The sequence below is a fragment of the Kazachstania africana genome, chromosome 3 (assembly GCF_000304475.1).
Source record: "Kazachstania africana CBS 2517 chromosome 3, complete genome".
Taxonomy (NCBI): domain Eukaryota; kingdom Fungi; phylum Ascomycota; class Saccharomycetes; order Saccharomycetales; family Saccharomycetaceae; genus Kazachstania; species Kazachstania africana.
This window is the reverse complement of record NC_018942.1, coordinates 1,031,400-1,058,774: the sequence shown is the minus strand read 5'-3', so window position 1 is coordinate 1,058,774 and position 27,375 is coordinate 1,031,400. Positions and strand designations below refer to the sequence as shown.

The following is a 27,375-nucleotide window of genomic DNA, read 5'->3' as shown; positions in this document are numbered from 1 at the left end:
TAACGGTCAATTAAAGAGAAAAAGACCATATTTCTTTGACCGGCCAGCTTCCCTGTATTTGGTTGAGAACAACATCACTTATAAGTCAGGAGCATTCTAAATACTTGTCGTTTCAGTTAATATTAACAATAAATACAATGGGGAAAGGTATAGCAAAATATGGTTACAAAAGTGGGATTTTACCCGTTGCTAGATCAGTCTTGAAATACCCTACGACCAAACAGCAACTTGCCATTGAGAAGACACAGCCGACCATTTCAAAAGGTCCGAAGGGAGTAGGCTACGCAGATGGGATTATGCATCCTAATGGCTCGAGTAGGTTTCCTAAACCGACTAAATTTGTAAATGTCGAGCAAATGATTCAAGAATCAATCCATACTCCTACAGTAGTGCCTGAAAACATCAGCGATAAGAAACTGAGTCAAATGAAGAAGGCAGAGTTACGAAGAACATACTTGGCTGAGGCGTTGAGATTGGAGGAACGAAGATTGTTGAAACGAGAAAGACTAATAAGAGAAAGGACGAAACTTCTAGAATTAGAGATGGAGAAACGGAAAGCATTGACAATGCAATCGAAGTCCTCTGATTTGACAGTTCCATCTTTAGAACACATATTGAACCAACCATTAGTGGTACCTCGAACGCAAGAGGAAAAAAAAATCCTTTCTATGAAGAGGCAATATAATAGAGAACTCAATGAGCTAAAAGGTAAGGAAAATAAACTCGAGAAATTGTTAAAGTTATATTATGAGTTGGACGATTATATCGTCACTGAAGAGCAACTGATCCAAAAAATAAACGAAATCTTCGAACGTAAGAGCTATCCTATACTGTCCCTACTTGATGTTCAAGACGATGTAAAACAACAACAATTGGAAGATAAGATTAGTGATGCATTGTTTGGTTCAATAGACACTAAACACCCAGGTCTGCCTATGGTTGAAGATTACCTGAACAATAATACAAAGAAGTTTGCTGAAGCAGTTGAACTTACAAAACAAATTTTAAAGAAACAAACCGCTGATCAACTAGATCAAATTCCTGAGAAGTAATATAATGAAGGTAAGGGGGTCTATAGCCATTTCCCCAGAAATTCTTCAAAACTTGTAAATAGATCAATATAGTATCTCTCCTCTTTTTCCTGGAATTAATTCATTTAAAAGAACAAATGGACAGACTAGTATATATTCAAAATCGTGTGGAGAGCAACGGGTAGAAACATACAAAAAAGGCATGGTCAACTATTTTCTTGCTATCGAATAGACTAAAATAGCTTCTCATCCTTTCGGAAATAGGTAAGTAATTTCAACATAAAGTTGAAATAGTCGCAGCTGATGATTTACGTAAGCAATCATATTACAATAAAAATTACAGTTTTGGATGTATCTTTCAATAAAAAGAAAGGCGAGCCTATATAGAATGTGCCCTGATATAGACAGGTAACTACATATATATCTGCGTAGAAGTAAACTTGTACATACAAGATTTCCTTACAAGAAAACCAATGACACGACTTCGAATGAGATGTTATCCAGAGACTATTGAAAACATTGCTACAGATACCTGCTTTTTTAAAGCTATAGTGCATACCGTTAAAAGGTTTTGCTCTAAATTATTCATCTATTGACGTTATCAGCGTTATATTATCACCTTTCAGTAATATCCTGCCCAGCTTGATCCCCTTATCCACCTGCTCTGTTCCTGTTGTTGAATCCACAGGTATTTCTACTGCATCATCAATGACTATGTTCATGAATTCATCAAACCCTCTAATTTTACCTCTTATTCTTATACCGACCTGTTCATATAACCAGAAAGTTACAGGGACTTGCTGCTGGAGATAATTGAAAATACAGTTTATTGGAGGTACATGGGCCTTTGGTTTGCTTGTAGACATCAGAAAACTCTCTTATAAATTACTATTTTTATTGTGGCTTATAGTGTATTCTTGTATATCAATTAAATATCAACTATCTTGGATTACAATATATTCCAATAATTTTTTTCAATATACAAAAAAAAAAAAAAATAACTCTAATTGAAAAATTTTTGATCATTTTGCAAACGATTGATACACAAATAATCCAGCCACAGACTTTATCTGGGTTTATCTAAACAGTCATGTCCATGCAATTAGCTGATTTACAGAATACTTTGCACATTTTATCTTCTGGTGCATCACAAAATAAGAAAAATGAAGCATTGCATTATCTAGAACAGTTTCAAAGATCCAAAGAAGCGTGGAATACCTGTCATGAAGCTCTTTCAAACGTTGAAGGTGCTTCCAATCTGGAGCTGCATATTTTTGCAGCACAAACCATAAGGAATAAGGTTACTTACGATCTGAGCCAATTGGAAAGAAATCTCGTACAATTTAAGGATTCCCTTTTGCGATTATTAACAATGCATACTCAAAAACTAGTGATAACTCAGTTAAATGTTGCTCTAGCACGTTTGGCCATTCAATTTTTGGAATGGAGAAGCCCTATTGCTGAAATCATCAATGTGTTAAATCCATACCCTGGATTACTACTAAGCTTTTTCCAAATATTACCTGAAGAAACATTCGACATTGGTTCAATTCCGCTTACTGAAGACGAATATAATTCCAGGGTTCATGAACTAGTTGACACTATTGCTGAGGACATTTTGAAGTTTCTGATATCCTGTACGGAAATTTTAAAAGACTCCAGAGCTCAAAGTACAAACTTTGCCATGGACATCACTCTAGAGAGTGTGCTGCGTTGTTTTACATCATGGTCTTTTGAATTTTCAATCGATCAGTTGTTCCAAGTACAACCTCTGATATCTCTGGTCTTCGAGTCGTTAAATCACACTGGCGCCAATGCAGATAGTAGTGTGTTTGAAGCTGCTGTTGACTGTTTATGTGGTATTTTAAAGGAAAGTCGTGATACAACAAATGAACAATTGATTATGACACTCTTCGAACAACTGATTGGATTACAAAGAAATATTTTGCCAAATATTCAGACCTTATCAAAGCTACAAGTTGAAGAAGGAATAGATCCAGAAATTCTTGAGGGAATGACTAGACTATTTGTAGAGGCTATAGAAGCTTGGGTTATATTTATTGCAAAATCCCCAGAGTTTTTTCAACCTCTCATTTCCATGTTACTAATGCTGACTTGTAAAAATCCAGATTTGGATGTTGTATCGTATTCATTTCCCTGTTGGTTTAGTTTGAAACAAAATTTTGTATTGCCAAGATACCAAAATGCCAAGGCAGTTTATACTCCAACATTTATTGAGTTAATTAACGGTATTATTGAGCATCTTCAGTACCCTCCTGACCATTTTGATTCTAAAGAAGGTGAAGACAAGTTCAAAGAATTTAGATACCATATGGGAGATGTTTTGAAAGATTGTACAGCTGTTGTAGGGACCAATAACGCCTTGGAACAACCATTAATAAAGATAAAGCAAGCATTAAGCAGTTTGACCATTGCTGGAACGAATTCCATAAATTGGCAGAATTTGGAAGCTCCATTATTTTCATTGAGAACTATGGCACAAGAGATATCGTTATCAGAAAATAAACTTCTACCTGAAATTTTTCAAATTCTTTGCAATTTACCTGAACACCCTAAGCTAAGGTATGCCTCAACATTAGTGTTAGGCCGTTACACAGAATGGACTGCAAAACATCCTGAAACTCTGGAAATGCAATTACAGTACATATTCAAAGGATTCCAACAAGTTGATTCAAACAATGTCACCGATGAAATGAAGGATATTATAACTGCATCATCTCATGCATTGATGTACTTTTGCTCAGATTGTTCAAGTTTATTAAGTTCCTACATCGACCAATTGACCGAATTTTACTTTGTAATTCAGGATGTTCTTTCCAAGGACATAGAATCACAATTTGAACTATGTCAAGGGCTAAGTGCAGTTATTAACAATCAGCCAATTGAATCAATAAGTGAGACGTTTGGCAAGTTAGTTGATGATAATTTGGCAAAACTTGGACAATTAGTGACCGAATGGAAAATAAATTCTTCGAATAGTAATTTGAGCAAACTTATTGCAGATAAGATTGACCTATTTTACGCATTTTTTGAGGAATTGAAACCCAAGTATGAATACCCACAACAAGGTGTCGAACCATTGCTACCGCAAATTGAAAAAATCTGGAATGCTATTAGAGTTTTACTGGTCAATGAAAGTGGATTTAAAGATATAATTATTGTGGAAAGAAGCACTAAATTTTTGAGAAGATTATTCGAGAGATTCCATGTTTTCTGCGAACCTATACTAGGTTCAGTTGCCGAATTCTTAGTCCAAGGCTATGCAACTACTGGATATGGTTCATTTTTATGGTGTTCTGGTTCAATTATAGTAATATTTGGAGATGACGATTCGTTTCCTATCCCAATTGCTCTGAGAGAGTCTGTGTGGCAATTTGCATTATCTCAATGTAAAACATTCATTGTAAATTTCAGCAAGATGAATAAAATTCAATTAAATAATTATTATGAAATTATAATGGACTTCTTTGCCATGGTTTCTGACCTGGTTATGTTTTTCCCAAAAGAATTTATCCTATCCACTGAACTGCTTGGCAGTGTAATTGATGTAGCAATAGAAAGTATAAACAAACTAGAAAATTACGATGCATATGTTTATATCCTACGTTGTCTAGATGATACGGTCTCATGGGGTTTCAAGACACCTCCAATTTCGACATTGAGTATAGAGTATGTCCCAGATGAATGGAGAAGTCAAATTATAAACGAAGTAGTTATCAAAAGGGGCTCTCGTATAAATTACGTTATATTTTTAGGTTTACTCACAACGTTTGAGTCAAATTCCCATTCAGATGCTATTGGTTGCATAGTGAAGTTGCTAAGACTAGCTACTGAAGCAAATAATAACAATGCATTGATTTGTTCCGAATGGCTCACTGAAGTGTTCTCTAAATTGAATGAAACTACACATAAAGAAAAGGAAATTTTGAATAAAGCGGTTGTGGATGGATTAACTCAAAGAAATTACAGAAAAATAAGAGAAGGAATTAGAAATTTTGTCCAGTGGTATCTGAGAAAAAATGTAACACGTAGAGTAGAGTAGAGTACCTAATATCATTTAGAAACCTTATATGTAAGACATGATATAATAAAATAATTACATCTAGACGAGATAATTAAATAATTAGTTATTACGAATGTGATCAGTTTGAATGATATGAATCAAGATACAGAAGTAGCTTTTTAAACTGTCGTTTATCCTAAACATTTTGGTGGCTCAATTTTTGCAAAACCTGTGGATAACTTCTGAAAATGGCATCGAACTTATCTGGATATGACCTCTGAAACACTTCAGGATCGTTACCTAATGCGATAAAGAAAGTAGCGACGCCAGATCTTATAACTTCGTTGGCGATATTGCAAATTTGAAGGGCAATGACGAAGGAAAAGGCCATTAAAGGAGCATTGAAATCACCACCTGAATTGTAGCCAGGTGAGGTGAATCTCAAATATAAGAAAGCAAAGAGACATGAGATGTAACTTGCAAACAAAGTGTAAAACCCTAGTGCAACGTTAACTAGGTTATCATTAATCAATGCATCAATACCTTTTTCTCTAATCATGTACCACGTTTCCTTTGCAGCCTTTAGGTATGGTTTACCATAGAGAGCTATAAATGAGTAGGCATAGTGATTAAAATATTGTGCTAACCATCTTAGAAGGCCAATTATCCAATCAATAACCATAAAAACAATCTGCGACCAATTGCCAAAATTTTGGTTGGTGAGACTACCTTGTCTAAGTAAATTTAGTAACTGTCTTATAGTATCAATAATTGAGACGATTAAAGAGCCAAAACATATTGAGCCAAATGAATAGGTCATTGCTCTCTTGAAAGCACCGAGAGCGGGCCATCTTGGCATGCCCTGATCGGATTTATACATGTAATACCATGAACCAAAGACACCTGAAACGGTTACGTGGATTATATTCCTAATAACTTCGGTAATGTAGTAACCACAGAAGAATACAACTACTAAAATACCTATCAATTTTGCATGTGAACATCCTCCTCCGGAGACGTCACAACCTGGGTTGGTATTACTTGGATCATATTTAATGTAAGTGGCTACGATGACTGCAGAAAATAGAAGCGCAAAAGCGGTAGCAACCAAGGTGCCGATTGTAGATATGATTAAAGTTTGTGGGCACTTTTTCATGGCGTCAATAACAATTTTCAGTATATTCACGGTGAGTGGGATTCTTGATCTCATCCCCCAGTAACACCATGCTGTGAAAAAAGTGAATACCAGGAAGGTAATTCCTGCGGACCAATATTTTAGAGACATGTACATAATTGCAGTTCCCAGTGCCGCTATAATATTCACTACCATCCCTGTTATAATAAAGAACCTTGGGCATAATCTACATAAGAGAATGCCCAAGAAGGCAAAAAATAAGGCAATTGCACATGAAAAAACCAGAAGAATTGCAGAATTTGTATTCATTGTACCAGTATTAGTTGAAGTATAAATGCCAGAACCTGTTGCAGAATAAGTCCGTGCCCATGAGCGTAATGTTATACCTGCAATAGCAACGAAACCGAAGACACAGATAATGAAGAAAATTGTAAAAGGCCAATCGTTGAATTTTATCTTCTTCTTTTCTTCATCTGTTGGAAAAGCGTCTTGGAATGATCCAATGGGTGCGCCACTTGTTTGGGATTGTAAGTTATAATATTGGTCTTGCCTGAAATTATACTGATTTTGATTAGCCTGCTGGATGGGGGGTTGATTTTGCTGATTTTGTTGACTTTGTTGCTGATATCGTGTTCCTTCACTAGAAGTGGAAGGGTTTGAGTAATGTTCCTCCTTGTTGGGAACATATGCGGGAGGTGGATGCTGTGGGGCCTCGTTAACTTTTTCAGAAGCCATTACTACAATCTGATTGCAATTATATATATTTAATAGTACTGTAGTTATCCAAGAAAAGATAAACCTTAGGATAGTCTATATCAAATAATATGTAAGTATTTATATTTCCATACGTATATATATGTGTGTATCAATTATTCAAGAGCAAAAATAAAAGAAACCCTTCAACCTTTATTAAATTCTCGATCCCACATGCTCCTGTGAGTACATTCCGACTTCTCAGTATTTTCGTGTGTAACATAGATGTGCCACGACCCACATACGCAATGCCACTATCGTCATTATTATCAACATTTTGTAACTTTCAAAGGGTTATAAAGGGCAATATTGGAAGAATAAAATGTCTCGGTGGGCTGAGACTGGCGCGCGGTTTGGGTTTCCCTTCTGTGCTTGGCGTCATTCGATAATGCGACCTCAGAAAAGCAAATTGAGCGATGAACCCCCAATGGAGTCTCACGACCGTCGACTTTCTAGCGGGGCAGGCCTGAATGTTGCTATATTTGAAAGGTGCACCTATGGCATTTGTTCGTATAGAATTGCTAGTCAGCTGATCTTGATTTCAAACTACTTAGCAGGACCCTCCCATTTCATTCCGAGGTGTATGATTCATGCGACTCCATGTTGTAGTAATAAGATGAGATCTATATACGTTTTCAATTCATCCTGGGGCGTAAACATACATTCTTCTCCATGTTGTCCTGCAATCTCCTTAATTATTTCTCTAGAGTACACGCCCAGTGATTTGACAGTTAACATCCTAAGTTACTAATGCGTGATCTTATCGTACTAAATCTATTATAGCTGTAGTCTTCGCAATCCATTATTGTATTGTTAGTATATTATTGAATGAAAGTAGGACGGTTATCGGCCGGAGTTTTACCTTGGTTTGATATATTCGTAATCGTTGAGAAGCTGCGTCTGTAAGATAATTGAAAACTGTCTCTATAAAATATAATCTTGCTGAAGGTGCTAGATGATAGTAAGCCTCAATTATAGAAGATATCTAGGATGAATATTTGAGGTACTGATTGTAATATAAGACAAGCCTTGAGCAGAAGTCTAGTATTACGGATTCTATTAGTCTCGCTCGTACGAAGCTGTGAGGGATTATACATGAGTCAGTTTCATCAACATTCTTCATTAGTAATCGATTCTTGATGGAATTGGTTCCAATCCAATTAGTATACAACGAATGGAATAAGAACGGAACTTTCTGGGCTATTTCATTACCGTCGTTACTTTATGTGTATTACATAGAAAAAGAATATCGACTTATTACGACTTTATAAACAAAAACAAGAACTTATACTCTTACAGGCTTATCATGTCTAATAATACTATCAACAACAATAACGAAGGTAACGATAGTTCCTGGGACGTTTCCGTCCAGATATCTTCTATAATCGAGGCTTAGCATCATCTAGCTTTGTCTAGCATTATCTAGCACCTTCAGCAAAATTATAAATTCGAGGATGGAAATAATGCGAAGGTTACTGTTACAAGAAGAACTTTTTTAATTATATATTTTGTTGTAACATAAACTGGAACATTACAACATTGAGCTGTAAGTCTTTCGACTGTTTTTACACACCAAGACACCTACAACAAAACCAGTGCACCATTTGTCAACTGATTAAATTTAGGATTTCGCAATATATTCAAATATTAGTGAAAACTTTTCATGGACGCAACTTTACCCATATTGAAGAATGCCACACTATAAAAGGAAGTCTTCAATTCATCACTTTGTTCATAATATTATATTTACTTATAATAAAATATAAAATTAAATAAAGATGAAAAATTAGGATGCTACCAGCTAAGACCCTCACTTTTTTTTCAACACTCATTGCTCTAGCATCGGCCACTCTACATTATCCAGACGTACCTTTTGGGAATGGCACCAGGCCAGACGCCGCAGTTTACAACGTTCTTCGTTGCCTTCAAATAGTTGGTATAGCTAACTCGACAATGGTCGGGATGGCAACAGACGGGTTTTATCATTTGAAGTATAATAACTCGTCGCAGGCAAAAGACGCTATGCTACAGGGCCTAACTGGATGTACGTCGCTCTACGGACCAAATGACATGTGGGCGAGTACAGCTAGCGATTACTACGATAACGACGTGCAGTACTACGGTACTATAGGTGATTTAATCACGAGTACTCCCGGCCTACCGGCTCCAGGCAGGTATCAACCCTCAACGCTAAGCAAAACAGAGGCAACCATCAGTAACGACACAGTGGTGAGAAGAGGCCAAGTGCAGGGGTATTATTATGGTCTCATGGCAGAAGATAAAAGCTGTACCAACCATGAGTTATTCGTTGACGCCACCGACATGTGCCAAGACAATAACATGAACTCATTCGCGTCATATGTTGTCGAAAACCCCAATATCGTAACTCTCTACTACGAATCCTGGCCTCACCATAGATGTTCTAAAGGTGACTCAAGGACCTTTTCCGTCCCATCCAAATCGAAGACAGCGTGCACTAAGCGCAAAGCTTATTCGTGGTTCGGGACACTATCAGGAGATTCATGCTATACCTCAGAATCGAAGCGGGTAGCGTGCGCGGCATCAAACATAGATGAGTGGAACGCCGCTTTTAAGCTGAATAATATCATAGCTCAAGGCAAGTTTTGACAAGAACTAGCCGGTAATACTATGAGGCCTGAGCACTAGCGGAATAATGTATATGATGGATTAACACTTGGTGCGCTGACCTATGAAAGTACCAGGCTTCGTACATGAGATATAAAAAAAAAAAAAAAAGAAATTAAATATATAAATATAAATAAATATGACGAATTCCTTTCTATAGTGTGGAATTCTTCAAGATGACAAAAGTTGCGTCTATGAAAAGTTTTCACCAATATTCAACCAAATTCAATAATGTGAAATATTCAGTTTAAGAAATTGAACAGCGGGTGTCTAGGTTTTGATTCTGGGAAAACAGTCACACGAATTTAGAGCTTAATGTTGTATTTTCCCAGTCTATGTTACAACAATTTCACAAGAAAATACGGTTTCGTGGTCTAGTTGGTTATGGCATCTGCTTAACACGCAGAACGTCCCCAGTTCGATCCTGGGCGAAATCAATTTTTTTTCTTGGGAAATAAATGTCTTATTTTTTTCTTTAAATATCCATTTTTGGCGATACTTTCCGTATTGGGAGCAGTTTCTCTTTAAAGTAGTGATTTCCCCTAAAAGTCTACATAATCTGCCCTAATGAAGTTTTATCATCTCCTATTTACTTATACATTTGTTCCTTTAGTGGCAAAAAACTAACCTGACAAAGACTAGACTGGCATTAACATGTCGTCAAGATACAGGGTAGAATATCATCTAAAAAGTCATCGTAAAGATGAATTCATAGAATGGATCAAAGGCCTTTTAGCTACACCTTTCGTTCTCCATGCAGTTTCTCATGATGAAGAAGATACTGATGATTTAGCCACAACCCAACGAATTAAATCACAATATGCTGAAATATTGAAAGATGTAGAACAGTTGATAAAGAACAAAATTGAGTATGATTTAAGGGTGGAGAATAATGATTCGAATTATTTGAACAAATCATCACTCGGAAAGTCAAGGCTTAATCTTTTAGTTCCAACTATTGGGACTTTTTTCACTGAACTACCACTAGAAAAAGCATTCTTATGGGAAGATTCTGTGAAGGCTATTTCTTCCAGAAGAATGATTGCACCGAGTTTCAACGATGTAAGACACATACTGAATACTGCTCAAATTTTCCACTTTGTCAAACAAAAAAAATTAGGCCCCAGAATAGGTAAACCATTACGACTCGTTACATTTGATGGTGACGTTACCTTATATGAAGATGGTGGTTCATTATACGAAAGTAACCCTGTTATTCCATACATTGTTAAGTTATTGAAGGCAAACGTGAACGTTGGGATCGTAACTGCCGCCGGTTATGATGAAGCTAGTGCTTACGAAAGAAGACTACATGGTTTAATTAACTACCTATACAATAATAAAGAATTATCGAAGGAACAAAAATGTAGTTTGACTATTATGGGTGGTGAATCAAATTACCTCTTCCGTTACTATGAGGTTGACAAGTTGAATGACGAAGTTGTGGAGGAAGAGCCAGTGGCTGGAATTGATGGAAACGATAATATAAATAGTAGTGACGAGAATATTAATGACACTAAACTTTTTGGTTTCAAATCCATTGAAAAAGATATCTGGTCCTTAGATATAATGAAAGTTTGGTCTGAAAATGATATTCAGGACACATTAGACTTCGCAGAGAAAACATTGCACACTCTAAAGAAAAGATTGAATCTGCCTTCCGAAGTTCCTATCATAAGGAAAAAGAGGGCGGTGGGCATTGTTCCTGGCAAAAGATTCGATAAAAGTTTACAGAAGAATATTCCAGTAAAATTATCTCGGGAACAATTAGAGGAAATTGTTTTGACGTTGCAAAGTACACTTGAGAGTTATCCACCATCCAGCCGTATACAATTTAGCTGTTTTGATGGTGGTAGTGATGTTTGGTGTGACATCGGAGGCAAGAATTTGGGGATTTATTCTTTGCAAAAATATTATGATACAGAAAATCCAATTCAACCATGTGAAACATTACATGTAGGCGACCAATTTGCTCCAATGGGGTCGGCAAATGACTTTAAAGCCAGATTAGCTGGTACAACTTTATGGATTGCCTCTCCTCAAGATACCGTAGATGTATTGAACAGGCTAACTAAGGATTGAAATCCAGTATTCTTATATAAGTTTTACTCAGCTGTATGTCATGAATCCAAATTATCCATATATCGAATATATATTTATTGTAATAATAATGCAATGAGTTGTTTCATTCAAGAAAGTTCATTCTTACGTATTTTTCTCTTTAAACCGCTAGATTTCTTTGGCACCCTAGCTAGCCAGTATAAAAATATGCCCGCCATATAATTAAAGGCGATGTAACATATGAAGATGCCCCAGTTTCTCCATCTTTGGGAATAAAATGAGTTGACAGAGGCTAAGAAGTCATTAGTGTAAGAAAATTGACAGAATTCACAAGTCGAAGTAGATTCTGAATCTTCGAGATAGCCAGTGCCTGTGTTGGTAATATATTGCTCCATATATTGACCACAATTCATACCACTGGGAGGTGAAAAAACTATAAACTCTTTTTCAGAACATTGGATCTTAGCGTTTGCTAAACCAGTAGCAAGGAACCCCTGAACAAAATAGGTCAATGGTGATAGCCTATACATGAAAATCCAAAATCCAGGCATAACCTCAGGTGTTGCAAGGACACCGCAGAATGTAGTACACATGACAAACATCAAGCTAGCTATACCTGCAGCATTTTGGGCAACTTCGTTAAATGAAACAGTTAAGAAACCCATGGAACCAACGAAGACATAGAAACCAGTTGAGAATAGCCAGAATAAGGCACCTCTTTCATGTAATTGACCAGCAAATGAAGCATTTTCGTAGAACCCAATTGGATAGTAGTAAATGAAGTATGCTAATGTACCAGCTAAGAAGTTACATGGCGCCTCAACTAAAATCTGGGAAACAATGAAGGCTTTCCAGGAGAAAGTTCTAGAAGGACGTTCTCTGGCTTCGTATAAGTCTCTTTGTTGGACAAATGATGGAAGATATTGTTGTAATAATGGATTGAAAACGACTGTGAACATGAATGCAGCTAACATTTGATTTTGTAAACCTTGTAACGAAGTACCTGCTTTGAAGAAAGTGAACCCAATGAAAAGTTCATCGACAATTGTTAGACCAAACTTGGACCATAAATATTCAGGAGCCCTGATATATTGTTGGAACAAACGCGCGCTAACTAATCGTATTTGATATGGAATAGATGTGGCAAATTCTGCATGATCAGTTGTGATACCTTCAGGTCTTAAGTTTGATTCTTTCTCCAGACTATCTAATTCTTTATGGACAGCTTTAAATTCTTCTGAATTCCTCCAAATTTTAAAGTAATCTTGGGTAGCCTGGGAACCTGGAGCAGCACCAACAACTTCTAACATCCATTCAGCTGGGTTCGCGCCTATCGGGCATTTGTGTGCACCATTACGCTCGAAATAATCAATCATGGTACAACATCCGTCGCCTAACTCACCAAAATAAGTGGTTTGTCCGCCATCCTGTAAGAATAACAGACGGTCAAATTCTTGCATCAAAATAGCAGATGGTTGATGGATGGTACACAGGATGGCTTGACCATGACTGGCTAACTTTCTCATTAATTGACAAATAGACCATGCAGTTTGGGAATCTAAACCGGACGTAGGTTCATCTAAGAAAACTAATAATTTAGGCTTGGCAGCAAGTTCAACACCAATAGTCAATCTCTTTCTTTGTTCAACATTCAAACCTTCACCAGCAACACCAACAACAGCGTCAGCGTACTTTTCCATTTCTAAAATCTTGATGACTTCCTCAACGTAAGCATCCTTTTCTTCAACAGAAACTTCTGCTGGTTGACGTAAGTATGCTGAGAATCTTAGAGATTCTCTCACAGTCGATGTCTTCAAATGTAAATCTTGTTGTTGACAATAACCAATAGATCTTGGGAATGACTCATCACGAGGACGACCATCAACCAAAACATCACCGGTGATAACACCCATAGTAACTCTCTCAGCCAAGCAATCCAATAAAGTAGTCTTACCAGCACCAGAAGCACCCATTAAAGCAGTTAATGTGCCTGGTTTGACCCAACCATCGACATTATCCAATAGCCTTCTCGTTCCATGTTTTATGGGAATATCGTAGCATAAATTTCTCCAATGAAAAACAGCTTGCGACTTGAGTAGCCTTGCCCCATTTGTACTACTCTCATCAGTACTTTCACTATCTTTGATAAGATCATGGTTGGTAGCATCAAAACTACCCTTTTCAAAGTCACGTTTATCATCATCAGATAGCACCCCTCTTTTCTTCAGCTTTTTTAATACTCCATGTGGGAATACGAGCATTTCACCTTTCTGTTTCGCACCTTCATTGAATTCACAGACGATTAAATACACGACTAAGAAAAATACAGCATAAGCTAAGCCAATACCAAAGCCTCTCCATTTGTGTTGATAAAGATAATCGTAACTTTGCCTTAAATAATTGTCACCTAGCACATAGGAACTTCCAGGGATAGCACCTAAAGTAGAACAGCTCCTCTCATCTCCAGTAGCATTTGAATAGGTAGGACCACTTGGGATAAAGTTGGCACATTGGAATTCCCGACCATGAAATTCATTTACCATAAGAGATTCAAATAAATAAGCAATTGGGTTGATATACCATATCCACTTGGACCAGCCCAGCATTTTCGTCTTGGGGATAGCAAATCCTGCATACATTGACATTGATAACAATAAAATTGACGCGGGTACCATTGCTTCAGATAGCGTTTTTGTTAAAGAGCCCACAGTCCGGAACAGATGCGACATGGCAAAGACACCAACAAGACTAATTAGCCAATAGAAAAAGAAGGCGCCAGCTGTTCTTCTAAAATTAACCATAAAATAATAAATGATATTGAAAACAACAGAAATCACGATCTTATTTGGTAGTTCTGAGAAAATTGATGCGAAGGCATCGGCACTGGGATGATACAAGGAGTATGCTCTATGCTTCTCACTAACTGGTCTTGCTTCGTATAGTGTGAAAATCTCTAGAAGGCATGAAAAAGAATTGAACAGTATAGCGAAGAACATGGCTGCACCCCTAAAATAGAACGTTGTAGTATTATCTTGTTGCATAGCTTTGAAAAACATGGATCCTAGAATGAATGCCATGGAAGAATTCCCAATAAACATGACTAAAGGAACACTAATATTGTTTCTTATTCTCCAAAAATTCCTTGTCAACAAATACCTTACTTGTAGCCCGTATCTTACTGTGTATGGAGAACCTGATCTTATTCCTTTAGATTGCCTAGCAACGTGAGAACTTTTCATCATTTTACGGGTGACATCCTCGTTTTCAGATAATCTGATGTCAATTTTTTTCATTAGTTCTTCATACTCCCTTGAACTTTTCCAGTACGTATACATCTCATCAGGTGTTTGTGGGACGGGTATACCTTTTTCTATGAATTCAGGGTTGACTATTCTTTCTGATGGGTTTGTTATGGATGTTAGGAAATCTGCGGTGGTTTGTCTATCAGGACATTTATAACCCATGGATTCGAAGTAACCCTTAGCTTCATCAATAGGGCCAAAATATATTTGATAGCCTTTATTCAATACGCAAACCTTATTGAACAAATCATAAGCGGTTTGAGAACACTGGTAGATTGCGACAACGGCTGCAGTTTTAAGTAGAGATGATTCGGTGTCCAGAGCTCTTATAAATTCCAGAGCATTAGCAGAATCCAAACCTCTTGTCGCATTATCCCAACATTGAAACTTAGAACCGCATATTGAAACCTCAGCGATGGAAACACGTTTCCTTTCACCACCGGAAACACCTCTAACTAATGCGTTTCCTACCTTCGTATTTTTTGTATGGGACAAACCATAAGTTGCAATTGCGACATCTGTGATATGCCTTGCGTACGTATCTCTATCAACGCCTTTAATACGATTAGTAGGAGTCTTTAATCTTGCAACGGTGTATAGTGTTTCGAAAACTGTAAGATGTGGTAAATGTACATCGGACTCGGCATTGTACACTACTTCACCACGAAAGTGTTTTCTCATTTCTCTAGGCGTGAGACCATTGTAAGATATGACACTATCTTTATCTACTCTGAAGCCATGTGTATTGGAAGATATGGTTTTCAACAATGTTGTACAGCCGGATCCAGGTCTACCAAGGACAACTAGCAACTCTCCCGGATCCAAATAGCCTTCCATGGGCTTCAATATTTGGAAACTGTTAGAGTCTCTAGCAGGTCTGAATCTCCTGTAAACCTTACCTAGTATCTTGAAAGGTACATTGAAAATAGTTGACTGATAGGTTACATCCGCTGAATCGCCCGACACACTGAGATTTTTCCAGGTACAGCCAAAGGAAAATGGTTTATAGTACTCCGGATCAGTGGACGATAAGTGTGCCAAGTACTGGATCCATAATTTACTTGAAAATTCATCGCTATTGGGATCGAGACGTTTATCATATCCTGGCTCTGAAGGGTTCATAATCATGACATTCGTATCGCGAACATTATAAGAAAGTGCGGAGGACTCTGTACTTTCGAAATTAGAGGTTAAAGTTTTTGCTAAATTTCGTACCAGCTTTCTTGATTCATCGTCAAAGCCATTATATGTATTCGATGGACTGTCGTTTGACAGTACCGTATCATACTTAGATAGATTTACATCTATGTCTTTCGGAGTTGACATCGAAAATCAAATAGAATATTTATGTTCAGCTCTAGAATTATAGGCTTTAAAATCCATTGGTACTTCCACTAATAAGTATCGATCTCATACCTGTATATGTATATATATCTTTGAGAGGGTTGATCAAATATTTGTTACATTTTCATAGTGTTCATATCCCAGCGCACAGTTCCCTTGGAGTCATCTGATCCTCCTACTGTAGAAAGTTGTACGAGGTGTTATCCGTCGGAGAGATGACATCGGAGCCCTTTCCTGTTTCTCCACTGTTCGTATGGCGTGGGTAGACATATTGCATCCAGCTATTCATCGCCGCACAGCCGTGCATGCCAAAACTTTAAAGGCTGGGGTTTGCTGCATGAGCTATTTTTAGTTTAGAGTGAGTTTATGATGTATTCGACGTAAGGATATCGTTGACCAGAATACGAGTCCCACGGAATAAACCATATTTAGATATATAGCCCCGCTTTCAAATGTATTCCACGGAGCTTTTTTTTTTTGAAATGGGCGTCTGACTTGTGAAGACTCTTGTGAGAGATGACCTTTGTTGTAAAGCCCTGCGTCTCTTTCCAAGTAAATAGAACTTTGTTACATATTTGTAAAAGTTACTTATTTTAGCATCACACACGCCTAAGGTATTATGGTGCTCATTTTTCTTGGTTCGACTAGCCCTGAGAGAATTTAGGAATAACTTTCCAATAAAAAAAGTATGAATCAATTTAGAGGACATATACAACCAAATTTATAAATTATATACAAAAAGAATATGCCATTACTAATTACTAAAAAAATGTGCCGTAAGAATATTGGGTATTATTATTTGAATTGCAAATTAAAGTTCTTATTTTTTAGCTACTTTGGATTTCTTGGGGACTCTAGCAAGATAATAGAATGCAATACCACCAATGTAATTGATTGCAATGTAACAGATGAAAATACCCCAGTTCCTCCATCTTTGGGAATAATATGAGTTTATCGAACTTAAATAATCGTTTGTGTAACTGTATTCACAGAATTCACAGGTGCCCGTTGCACTTTCGTCCTTTAAGTAACCTGTACCAGCATAGTCGAGATAAGCTTCCATGTAATTACCACACGTCATGCCTGATGGGGCTTCAAACTGTAAAAATTCACTAGAAGAACATTCGATTTTTGTGTTAGCAAGACCTACAGCTAATATACCTTGGACAAAGTAAGTTAATGGTGAAACTCTGTACATAAAGATCCAGAATCTTGGCATAGCACTTGGAGTTGTCATAACACCACAGAAAGATAATGCCATTGTAAACATTAAACTTGCTAAGTTAGCAGCGTTTTCGGCAATTTCATTGAAGGAAACAGTTAAGAAACCCATGGAACCAACATAGACATAGAAAGCTGTTGAGAATAGCCAGAATAACGCACCTCTTTCATGTAATTGACCAGCATATGAGGCATTTTCGTAGAACCCAATTGGATAGTAGTAAATGAAGTATGCTAGTGTACCAGCTAAGAAGTTCCATGGCGCCTCAACTAAAATCTGGGAAACAATGAAGGCTTTCCAGGAGAAAGTTCTAGAAGGACGTTCCCTGGCTTCGTATAAGTCTCTTTGTTGGACAAATGATGGAAGATATTGTTGTAATAATGGATTGAAAATGACTGTGAACATGAATGCAGCTAACATTTGATTTTGTAAACCTTGTAATGAAGTACCTGCTTTGAAGAAGGTGAAACCAATAAACAACTCATTGAAAATAGTTAAAACAAACTTTGCCCATAGATACTCTGGAGATCTCCAATATTGTTGGAATAAACGAACACTGACTAATTTGGTTTGGTAAAATAAACCAGTGGCAAACTCTTGATGATCAGTATCGACACCAGCAGATTTTGCGGGTAACTCTCTTTCCATAAGATCTAATTCTTCATGGACAATTCTAAATTCTTCTGAGTTTCTCCAGACCTCATGATAGTCCTGATTAGCATGAGAACCTGGAGCAGCACCAACAACTTCTAACATCCATTCAGCTGGGTTAGCATCTGGGGGACATTTATGAGAACCGTTACGCTCGAAATAATCAATCATAACCTGACAGCCTTCACCTAATTCACCAAAATAAACAGTTTTACCACCCTTCTGTAAAAATAATAAACGATCAAATTCTTGCATCAAAATAGCAGATGGTTGATGGATGGTACACAGGATGGCTTGACCATGACTGGCTAACTTTCTCATTAATTGACAAATAGACCATGCAGTTTGGGAATCTAAACCGGACGTAGGTTCATCTAAGAAAACTAATAATTTAGGCTTGGCAGCAAGTTCAACACCAATAGTCAATCTCTTTCTTTGTTCAACATTCAAACCTTCACCAGCAACACCAACAACAGCGTCAGCGTACTTTTCCATTTCTAAAATCTTGATGACTTCCTCAACGTAAGCATCCTTTTCTTCAACAGAAACTTCTGCTGGTTGACGTAAGTATGCTGAGAATCTTAGAGATTCTCTCACAGTCGATGTCTTCAAATGTAAATCTTGTTGTTGACAATAACCAATAGATCTTGGGAATGACTCATCACGAGGACGACCATCAACCAAAACATCACCGGTGATAACACCCATAGTAACTCTCTCAGCCAAGCAATCCAATAAAGTAGTCTTACCAGCACCAGAAGAACCCATTAAAGCAGTTAATGTACCTGGTTTGACCCAACCATCGACATTGTTCAAAATACGTCTTGTTTCGTCTTTAATTTGGACATCATAACATAAGTTTCTCCAGTGGAAAATAGCCTCAGACTTAACCAAACCAGTACTATCGCCATTGGAAGAACCTTCGTCAGAATCTTCTAATAGTTGTTTTTCAGTAGTAGATGAGTTGCTGCCGTTTTCAATATCTTCAGAGTCCTTTTTCAATTGACCTTCTTTTCTTAACTTTCTTAGAACACTTTGTGGGAAAACTAGCATTTCACCCTTTTGCTTGGCACCTTCGTTGTATTCACACACAACTAGGTAAGCGAAAAGAAAGAAGATGGCATAGGCCATACCAATACCGAAACCTCTCCACTTATGTTTATGGAGATAGTCGTAGCTAACCCTAATGTAATCATCACCTAAAACGTAACTTTGGCCGGCAACAGAACCACTGACAGCACAAACTCTTTCAGTAGCCGTAATATTGCTATAAGCTGGACCACTTGGAATAAATGCTGCACATTCGAATCTACGACCATGGAATTCATTGATCATTAACGATTCAAATAAATAAGCAATTGGGTTGATATACCAAATCCACTTGGACCAGCCCAGCATCTTCGTCTTGGGGATAGCGAAACCAGTAAACATGGACATAGCTAGTAATAACATAGAAGCAGGTATCATAGCCTCGGATAAAGTCTTAGTCAAAGAACCCACAGTTCTGAATAAATGAGACATGGCAAAAACAGCGACGATGTTAATTAACCAATAAAAGAAGAAGACACCACCGTTTCTTTCGAAGTTAACTAAGAAATAGTAAATGATGTTGAAACCAATGGCGATGATAATTTTAGTTGGAATTTCAGAGAAAATGGAGGCAAATGCATCAGCACTTGGGTGGTATAAGGAATAACTTCTGTGTTTTTCAGTAATTGGCCTTGCTTCGTATAAGGAGAAAATTTCTAAAAGGCAGGAGAAGGCATTGAAAAGAATGGCGAAGAACATAGCTGCACCACGATAATAGAATGTAGATGTTGAATCATGTTTCATAACTTTGTAGAACATGGAACCCAAAATGAAGGCCATACCACAGTTACCAAAGATCATAAATAGTTGGACACTAGAATTGTTTTTAATTCTCCAAACGTTTCTTGTGAGTAGATATTTGACTTGCATACCGTAATTAACTGTGTAAGGAGAGCCTGGTCTAGCTCTGTTTGATTGTTTAGCGATATGAGCTTCTTTGATGCTGTTACGAGATTCGTCTTGGTTGTTAGCTAAATGGGTGTCAATTTCGTTTATTAACTCTTTATATTCAGGGGAATTCCTCCAATAGTTATTCATATCTTCTGGAGTTTGTGGAACTTGAATGCCTCTTCCAATGAAATCAGGATTTATAACTCTTTCAGCAGGACTTGTAACAGAAGTTAAGAAATCTGCAGTAGTTTGTCTTTCTGGACATTGGTAACCCATAGTTTCAAAATATTTCTTTGCCTTTTGTGCAGATCCATAAAAGATTTGGTAGCCACCGTATAATACACAAACTTTATCGAATAAATCGTAAGCATCTTGAGAACATTGGTAAATAGCGATAGTAGCAGCGGTGTTAGTTAAAGTAGCCTGGGTTTTTAAAGCTCTGATAAATTCTAAAGCAGTTGCAGAATCTAAACCTCTTGTTGCATTATCCCAACATTGGAACTTAGAACCACAGATAGTGACCTCAGCAATGGAAACACGCTTTCTTTCACCACCAGAAACACCTCTAACAAGATCGTTACCAACTTTTGTGTTTCTTGTGTGAGACAAACCGTAAGTAGCCATTGTAACGTCAGTTAGATGTTTAGCGTAAGTGTCTCTGTCAACACCTTGAACACGATTACTTGGAGTCTTTAATCTTGCGACAGTATACAATGTTTCGAAAACTGTAAGATGTGGTAAATGTACATCGGACTCGGCATTGTACACTACTTCACCACGGTAATGTCTATTTATAGCCTTTGGAGTAAGACCATTGTATGAGATTGTTGAATCCTTACCGACGTTGAAACCGTGAGTGTTGGAAGAAATGGATTTCAATAGGGTAGTACAACCAGAACCTGGTCTACCAAGGACGACTAATAATTCACCTGGGTTGATACAACCTTCCATTGGTTTTAAAATTTGAAAAGTGTCTGATTCTTTAGCTGGTCTAGCTTTTCTGAAAGCTGTTTTCAATAATTTTGTTGGCATATTGAAGACGGTAGATTGGTAGACGACATCTGAAGAGTCACCTGAAGCAGTCAAATCTTTCCAAACACAACCTAAAGAGTAAGGCTTATAGTAATCTGGATCAGCAGCAGTTAAATTTGCCATATTTTTAACCCAAGCGGTACTGGAAAAATTCTCACTTTCTGGATCTAATCTTTCATCGTATTCTGGATTTGAAGGATCAGTGAAAACCGGGTTGACACCTTTAACGTTTGAGAATAAAGATGCGGCATCGTTGTTATGAGTAGTAGAACTTTGGTTAGTCAAACTTCTTGCTAATTGTCTAATTTTATCTTGAGCATTTTGATCAAAACCATCATAACTTTGTAAGTTTAATGATGAACTTTCATCTACTTGACTCATTGCACCAGAATCAATAATATCTTTCTTCTCCGACATCGAGAATTGAAAGGAATAATTCAGTTGATAAAGTCTTTCTTGTAATACCTATTTAAATATACGAAAGATCAAGAAACGATAATAAGAAAAGAGGATTTGCAAGCTGATTCAAGTTTTGGGAAACAATGCAATTGATTTGGTATTTATACAAGGAGCGAGTGTTATGATAGTTAGTACTACCCATTAATCATAACCTTCGATTCTTTTTCTTTTTCTTTTTCAGCTGAAAAGGTTTCCACGGAAGAATAACAACGTTTGATTTCGAAGAAGTTTAGTGCGTTGAACCATACGCATAGTAAGTAATGGACTATGAAATCGGTCGAAGGTACAACTTTCGATACTTTTCTTGCAAATCTCTCTAAGCGAGAAGAAAAAGAAATAAATGAAAGAAAAAAGCAAAACAAACAAACCTAAAGGGAAGAAGATTCTTCCGAGGAAACTGTGAGCCCCGCTGCTGTATATGCTCTGGCGAAGAAAACCTCGCAAGAACTTAACGGATCGAAAAAAATTCTTCCGTGGAATAAGGATCATAAGCGTGGAAGTAAAAATAGGATATTTTGGCTTTGTGTGTTTCATTCCGGGAAAGGGCCTGTTTTTTTTTTTTCCTCATGTGCTGCTTCCACGGAGGGATGACTTTCTCTCGTTTTCCATCACAATCTGACGTTTCCTGTATCAGTTCGGACGGCAAGCTTTTTCAGCTTAGTAATATTCTTCGATTTCACCTTCCCTTCCTTCTGGGATTGTGTCTCAATTCGAGGGGAGATTAGTTGTCGCACTAAGAAGGAGGCGGTAAGGTAGTAAAGCCAGGACAAGTTCAGGTTTTGTATGGCTTGTTTGGTGCGCACGTGTGCAGCTGCAAGAATATGATATCATCAAACGTGACTACTATCCCACGGGACGGAATACCGGAATTTGGAAGATGGAAATCTGCTATCGCATGACAAAAAAAAAAAAACAAAAAAATATAACTATCGCGGATGTGATATTCCGTGGAAGTTAGAAGACCAGTGTTAAAAAAGGAAAACTGTCACACCAATCGGGCACCCGACCCTTTAATGGCATAGTCCAACTCTTCTTCTTACGTACACTTTGAAAATTTAACAGTGACTAAATATTATTCGTAGGGGGGGGGGGGCGGCCACTCTCAAGTCATTGACGTACTGCGCTTTCTTGGCAAAAACTGAATTTGATCTCTTTGACGCAAAAACTCATCAAGTATCATAGTGTTATCAGTTTTATGTAGGCGCAGTCTCTACTGATCTTGGCAAGCATAAGAGAAGAGTAAATACTCTTAAAAAAGATATCACTGACTTTATATTGTCACATGACCTATTTTGTTTTATACCTTGAGTTTTGACGGTGTAGCCATATATAATTTTATTCATACATTGCAATTGCAAAATAACATTCGACCGAAGAATAGCGATGATATTATGATTGTAAAGTATGAGATCCTCCCCTTGTTCAAGATTATAATTACATATCTTAAAAAACAGTGTTTAGACACATTGTTTACTTGAACGAATTGATAATTTATGTTTTGTTTCGTTTACGCTCATTCAGAATACACGAGTACTCTTTTTTTTATTTTCTCCTGTTCGTACAAGGGAACCTCCACATTAAAGCTTCCAATGACAATGCAACTATCAAATTACTAAACAAATACTTCAAATCCAGTATAATATTCATTTAGCCCTCTTACAATACACGTCACGATCCCTCTTGGTATGCCAACAAGCGAGCTTTCAGCGCTTCTCAATGTTCATTTTATTCAGTAAGCCCTCTTGTAATCACTCAGTAATGCTTCTTGAGGTGGTATGAGCATCCCTAAAAAAGAAAAGCTTAGTCTAAGATACAGAACAAAAAGATCAAATTTCCTGAAAAAAATACACTAATAGTGATAGTAATAATTGTACATGGGGTAAGTAAACCTCTTTTCATAGTTAGACAGAAGATCTATATTAAACTTAGAAGTTAACCTACTTTACAACTGCTATCGAAATACCAACCATGTTCACCTTTTTTTTTAAACCAATATGGTTCATAGTCTCAGTATTGGTGCCATTACAAATAACAATCGAAACTTTACATCTATCACATAAAGATTCTTCTAGAATGGGGAAAACAACTAAAGTTTTACATTTACAACCACAAAAAGCTACGATGGTGGAATTATTATTGAAATACTGGTCACTACATTGTATGATCTATCTAATTTTACCGCATACTCCACTGTATATTATTTACAAGCTCTTACCATTTTCATTGATGATTTTGACTGCATTCAATTTAGCATTGACGAGAGAATTGCTTTTACAATTTATAAACGTCGTCGAAGAGCAAAATAGTTTCATTAATTTGATCAATAAAATCGATAATCCAAAAGCATCCAGTCTGGATCATTTGACTAATTTCCTAAATTTTACAATAAATAGAAAAATCCTACAGGATTTCTTATTTGGTAGAATAACTGAACAAATGTTAATTTCTACTGAATTGACGAAGGATTATCCATCGACAAACTTTGTTGTGCAATTATTTGAATGGATCGAATCAAAAGTTTCAGACGCAATGACTATCTTACTCTCATCCAATAAAACTTCTCATGCAGATTGTTACAACTCATACAAATTTTGGAATTTTGGACAAGATAAAAATTACAAAAATGACGATAAGAAGTTTAGACATAAATATAGATTTAATGATGACTATGATATGATGGATGATATAATAGAAGAAACGAAAAATTCTGTTACCTAGTTAGGGTCCCATAAGTGTTCCCAATTGTAATCATAGTCTTCAACTTATAAATCGTTCATAAATAATATTCAATCAAAAAAAAATGAAGCACTATATATTAAATTCAATATCAAGCTTACGTTCTGTTTGGAAGGTATGTCTATTCCTATTAAGTATGGGTATCACATTTCTCACCAAAATCTTGTCCCATTCTTGAAATCCAGCAGAATCACCAAAGGCATTCGCAAATAGATTAAGTTTGACAGATATCAATTCGGTTATTCTTAAAACCAAATGTGTTTTATTTGAATCACTAAGTTTTATCAAATAGTTCTCAAATAACCTTACATCCTTCTCATGCGGACCTTTATTATTTTTAATTGTTTCATTTAACCACGTGATAATCATTGCCGAAATCACCTTGAAGTTCGTAATCTTCTGAAATTTTATAGGCTCTAATAAACTTTCACTTCCTAGAAAATGTGCATTGATATTGTCTTCTTTTTGCTTTCTTAATTCTATCTGCTCTTTGATCTGTCCAAATTTTGTTTTTTGAATTTTCTTCTTTATTCGAAGGTCATTTGTTATTTCCTTCTTGATTTGTGTGGGTAATTCGTTAATAAAATCCTTCTCAAAAGATGTATTAAATAAATCTTGTTCTGCCTTCTTAACAGGTGAAATTTTCTTAAAATATTTATTTCTTTCTCTAATTTCTGGATTATCGATATCAATATTATCAACTACATCAATTTTTCTACGCTTCAGCTCCGAATTTATGCTACCACGAATTGAGTCAGGTAAACTATCCACGATTTTTCTCTTTAAAACGAGCTTACTGAAAGGTAAATCCAATTCTCTTTGATTTTTACCCACATTGTCCAATAATTTGTTGAATTGCACGGAAACTCCTCTTAATTCTTTGGGAGGACAACCTAAAGATCTATAAATATTTTTCAATTCAGTGGCTATAACACCAGTTTCACTAGTAGGGATACCCAACTTAGCTGTACTTGCAAAACCATCACACTTACCCATTCCTAAATACTTTGTTGGTTCGATAGGTGCATCTTTTGCTCTCTTCATAATTTTTAAAGTGATTTGAGACGTCACTTTATCTAGCTCAATCAATTTTTCAATCAAATATACAGAGCAACGGTCTAAAAATTGGTCAATCTCTGCAATGTTATCAAATCTGATACCCCAGTTGATTTCAATGGACAAAGATTTCCTTTGAAATACTTCCTCTGGTTCAAGTAACATTTTCTTACTTTCATCATCATCTTTACCATCAAGTGCCAGAAAGATCTTTTCGCTTAATTTAATGCCAACTTTTGACTTCAATTGATTGAGTGTCACATTATACTTCAAATCCCTTAAGTTTTCAATACTATCAAAATTCTCTTTGATCTTATACACAGTAGAATAGCCAACTCCTGGCAAATCATCAATTCTGAAGCATGACCAGAAGTTATCATCTGATATCAGTTCTTTATCTACTATGAAATATCCATTCGGTTTAGCTTTTTTCAAAGCTAATCTTGCCATGACCAAAGAATTTGCACAACCGACACTGACGGTACAACCGCCCGTTTCTCTGAAAACAATTTCACGAACAGTTTCACACAGTTCATAAAAATTTTCATCGTGTGTATCTTCCACAATGCATATAGCCTCATCTATAGAAATGGGTAATACGAGCAAAAACTTGGAGAAGTTATTTAAAATTTCGTAAAATTTATTTGATGTGGATTCGATTTCGTCAAATTTATAAGGTAATGCAACGAGACTTAAACCTGAATTTGCCAAGAGAACCTTAGCATCTGTCACCCACATACCGTTTTTAATGCCAAAACTTCTTGCGACGTAATTACAGCTAGCAATTTCGGAATTTTGAGTACCATAACATACTACAATTGGATCTCTATCGATATCGCATATAAATTTCGATTTATCTCGGTAAAGATACGATACAGTGACGAAAAAACAGTCAAAATCAACATGAAGGATATTAATGTTATTAATATCTATAGCTTTTTTTTTATTACTCGAAAATGATGTCAAAAAGCTTGCCCTTAATTGCGCTTTCCAATTTGAAAGATGATGCAATCTTGAATGTGCAAAATATTCTTTCAAAAAGTTGGGATCTTTACAATTTGTAGTTTGAATATTATCTTTATTTAAGAAAGTTGTCAGTTGTAGTTGATCTTGATCAATACTAGTGACTATTGAATAATCTTGCCAAGGTAACAATTTTTTAACCTTGATTGAATCGACCAACCATTCTGGTTTAACTACCTTATAATTTGCAAATTCAATTTTTTTCTTTAAAGTAAGTGTGGATGCAATTATATGAGTTACGCTACGTTTTGCAGATAAATGATGTAAAAATTTTCCTCCATTGAGTACAATCATTTCATGTAATTGAAATCTACTGGGTCTAGTGTAACCATTGATGTAAACGGTCAAGTCCTTAAAAAGGTTAGAAGTAGCTTTACCTATAGATTCGTACCTTCTTTTAAGTAATTCATCTTCTTTTGATTGCTTTAAAGCCTTTTCTTGGAAGTAAGTATCTCTGCCATAATTTTTCTGTGGTTCAACGGATTCATTACGCTCATCTTCAGAGCCAGACTGTGGTTTCGTAGAGTCTAGTTGTTGTGATACTTTATTGATGTACTCGATAAGAGAATCATCACTCAGTGTAGACAAAAATGAAGCTGACTTAGCAGTTTTTTGACGATGATGATTATTATCATCATCTATACTACTATCAAGCAAATCTAGTAAATCTGATCCTTCAACCATATCTGGAATAGTATAACATTCATACACATGGTTTTATTCCCTCCCTTCACCTTGGCTTAACTTCTAAGACCGTGAATTTATCAAGTTTTTACAAATACATTATTGATTGTTTTAATTACACGATGAGCTAACAATACATGGGAAAATCGAAAAGCGAACTGAATCCTCCAGGTTCCTGAAAAGAAACCCTAAAATCATGTCGAGGAAGCCCTAATATCGAGCGAAGCATGACCTAA

At 36.5% G+C, this 27,375-nt stretch overlaps 10 protein-coding genes and 1 non-coding gene across 11 annotated transcripts; 6 read left to right on the top strand and 5 right to left on the bottom strand.

Moving 5' to 3' along the window:
* Positions 1-137: 137 nt before the first annotated feature.
* PET123 (mitochondrial 37S ribosomal protein mS26 PET123) lies at positions 138-1,052 on the top strand (the record flags this gene model as incomplete). Its single annotated transcript, XM_003956605.1, has 1 exon — positions 138-1,052. One exon carries the CDS (start codon positions 138-140, stop codon positions 1,050-1,052), a length of 915 nt encoding a protein of 304 aa, XP_003956654.1.
* A 560-nt stretch (positions 1,053-1,612) lies between these two features.
* On the bottom strand, positions 1,613-1,897 carry SME1 (mRNA splicing protein SME1; the record flags this gene model as incomplete). Its single annotated transcript, XM_003956604.1, has 1 exon — positions 1,613-1,897. The coding sequence occupies one exon, from the start codon at positions 1,895-1,897 to the stop codon at positions 1,613-1,615; it is 285 nt and encodes a 94-aa protein (XP_003956653.1).
* A 224-nt stretch (positions 1,898-2,121) lies between these two features.
* MTR10 (mRNA transport regulator MTR10) lies at positions 2,122-5,094 on the top strand (the record flags this gene model as incomplete). The annotated part of the gene is made up of 1 exon (XM_003956603.1): positions 2,122-5,094. One exon carries the CDS (start codon positions 2,122-2,124, stop codon positions 5,092-5,094), a length of 2,973 nt encoding a protein of 990 aa, XP_003956652.1.
* Positions 5,095-5,251: 157 nt separating this feature from the next.
* PNS1 (Pns1p) lies at positions 5,252-6,925 on the bottom strand (the record flags this gene model as incomplete). Its single annotated transcript, XM_003956602.1, has 1 exon — positions 5,252-6,925. One exon carries the CDS (start codon positions 6,923-6,925, stop codon positions 5,252-5,254), a length of 1,674 nt encoding a protein of 557 aa, XP_003956651.1.
* A 1,809-nt stretch (positions 6,926-8,734) lies between these two features.
* On the top strand, positions 8,735-9,571 carry KAFR0C05240 (uncharacterized protein; the record flags this gene model as incomplete). The annotated part of the gene is made up of 1 exon (XM_003956601.1): positions 8,735-9,571. The coding sequence occupies one exon, from the start codon at positions 8,735-8,737 to the stop codon at positions 9,569-9,571; it is 837 nt and encodes a 278-aa protein (XP_003956650.1).
* A 381-nt stretch (positions 9,572-9,952) lies between these two features.
* KAFR0Ctrna16V lies at positions 9,953-10,026 on the top strand. Its single transcript has one exon. It is a non-coding gene; the product is annotated as a tRNA-Val (tRNA).
* A 217-nt stretch (positions 10,027-10,243) lies between these two features.
* On the top strand, positions 10,244-11,671 carry ISN1 (IMP 5'-nucleotidase; the record flags this gene model as incomplete). Its single annotated transcript, XM_003956600.1, has 1 exon — positions 10,244-11,671. One exon carries the CDS (start codon positions 10,244-10,246, stop codon positions 11,669-11,671), a length of 1,428 nt encoding a protein of 475 aa, XP_003956649.1.
* Positions 11,672-11,778: 107 nt separating this feature from the next.
* On the bottom strand, positions 11,779-16,278 carry KAFR0C05220 (pleiotropic drug resistance family ABC transporter; the record flags this gene model as incomplete). The annotated part of the gene is made up of 1 exon (XM_003956599.1): positions 11,779-16,278. The coding sequence occupies one exon, from the start codon at positions 16,276-16,278 to the stop codon at positions 11,779-11,781; it is 4,500 nt and encodes a 1,499-aa protein (XP_003956648.1).
* Positions 16,279-17,116: 838 nt separating this feature from the next.
* Positions 17,117-21,598, bottom strand: KAFR0C05210 (pleiotropic drug resistance family ABC transporter; the record flags this gene model as incomplete). Its single annotated transcript, XM_003956598.1, has 1 exon — positions 17,117-21,598. The coding sequence occupies one exon, from the start codon at positions 21,596-21,598 to the stop codon at positions 17,117-17,119; it is 4,482 nt and encodes a 1,493-aa protein (XP_003956647.1).
* Positions 21,599-23,608: 2,010 nt separating this feature from the next.
* On the top strand, positions 23,609-24,358 carry ATG40 (Atg40p; the record flags this gene model as incomplete). Its single annotated transcript, XM_003956597.1, has 1 exon — positions 23,609-24,358. The coding sequence occupies one exon, from the start codon at positions 23,609-23,611 to the stop codon at positions 24,356-24,358; it is 750 nt and encodes a 249-aa protein (XP_003956646.1).
* A 90-nt stretch (positions 24,359-24,448) lies between these two features.
* On the bottom strand, positions 24,449-27,139 carry REV1 (deoxycytidyl transferase; the record flags this gene model as incomplete). Its single annotated transcript, XM_003956596.1, has 1 exon — positions 24,449-27,139. One exon carries the CDS (start codon positions 27,137-27,139, stop codon positions 24,449-24,451), a length of 2,691 nt encoding a protein of 896 aa, XP_003956645.1.
* Between the last annotated feature and the right edge of the window lie 236 nt (positions 27,140-27,375).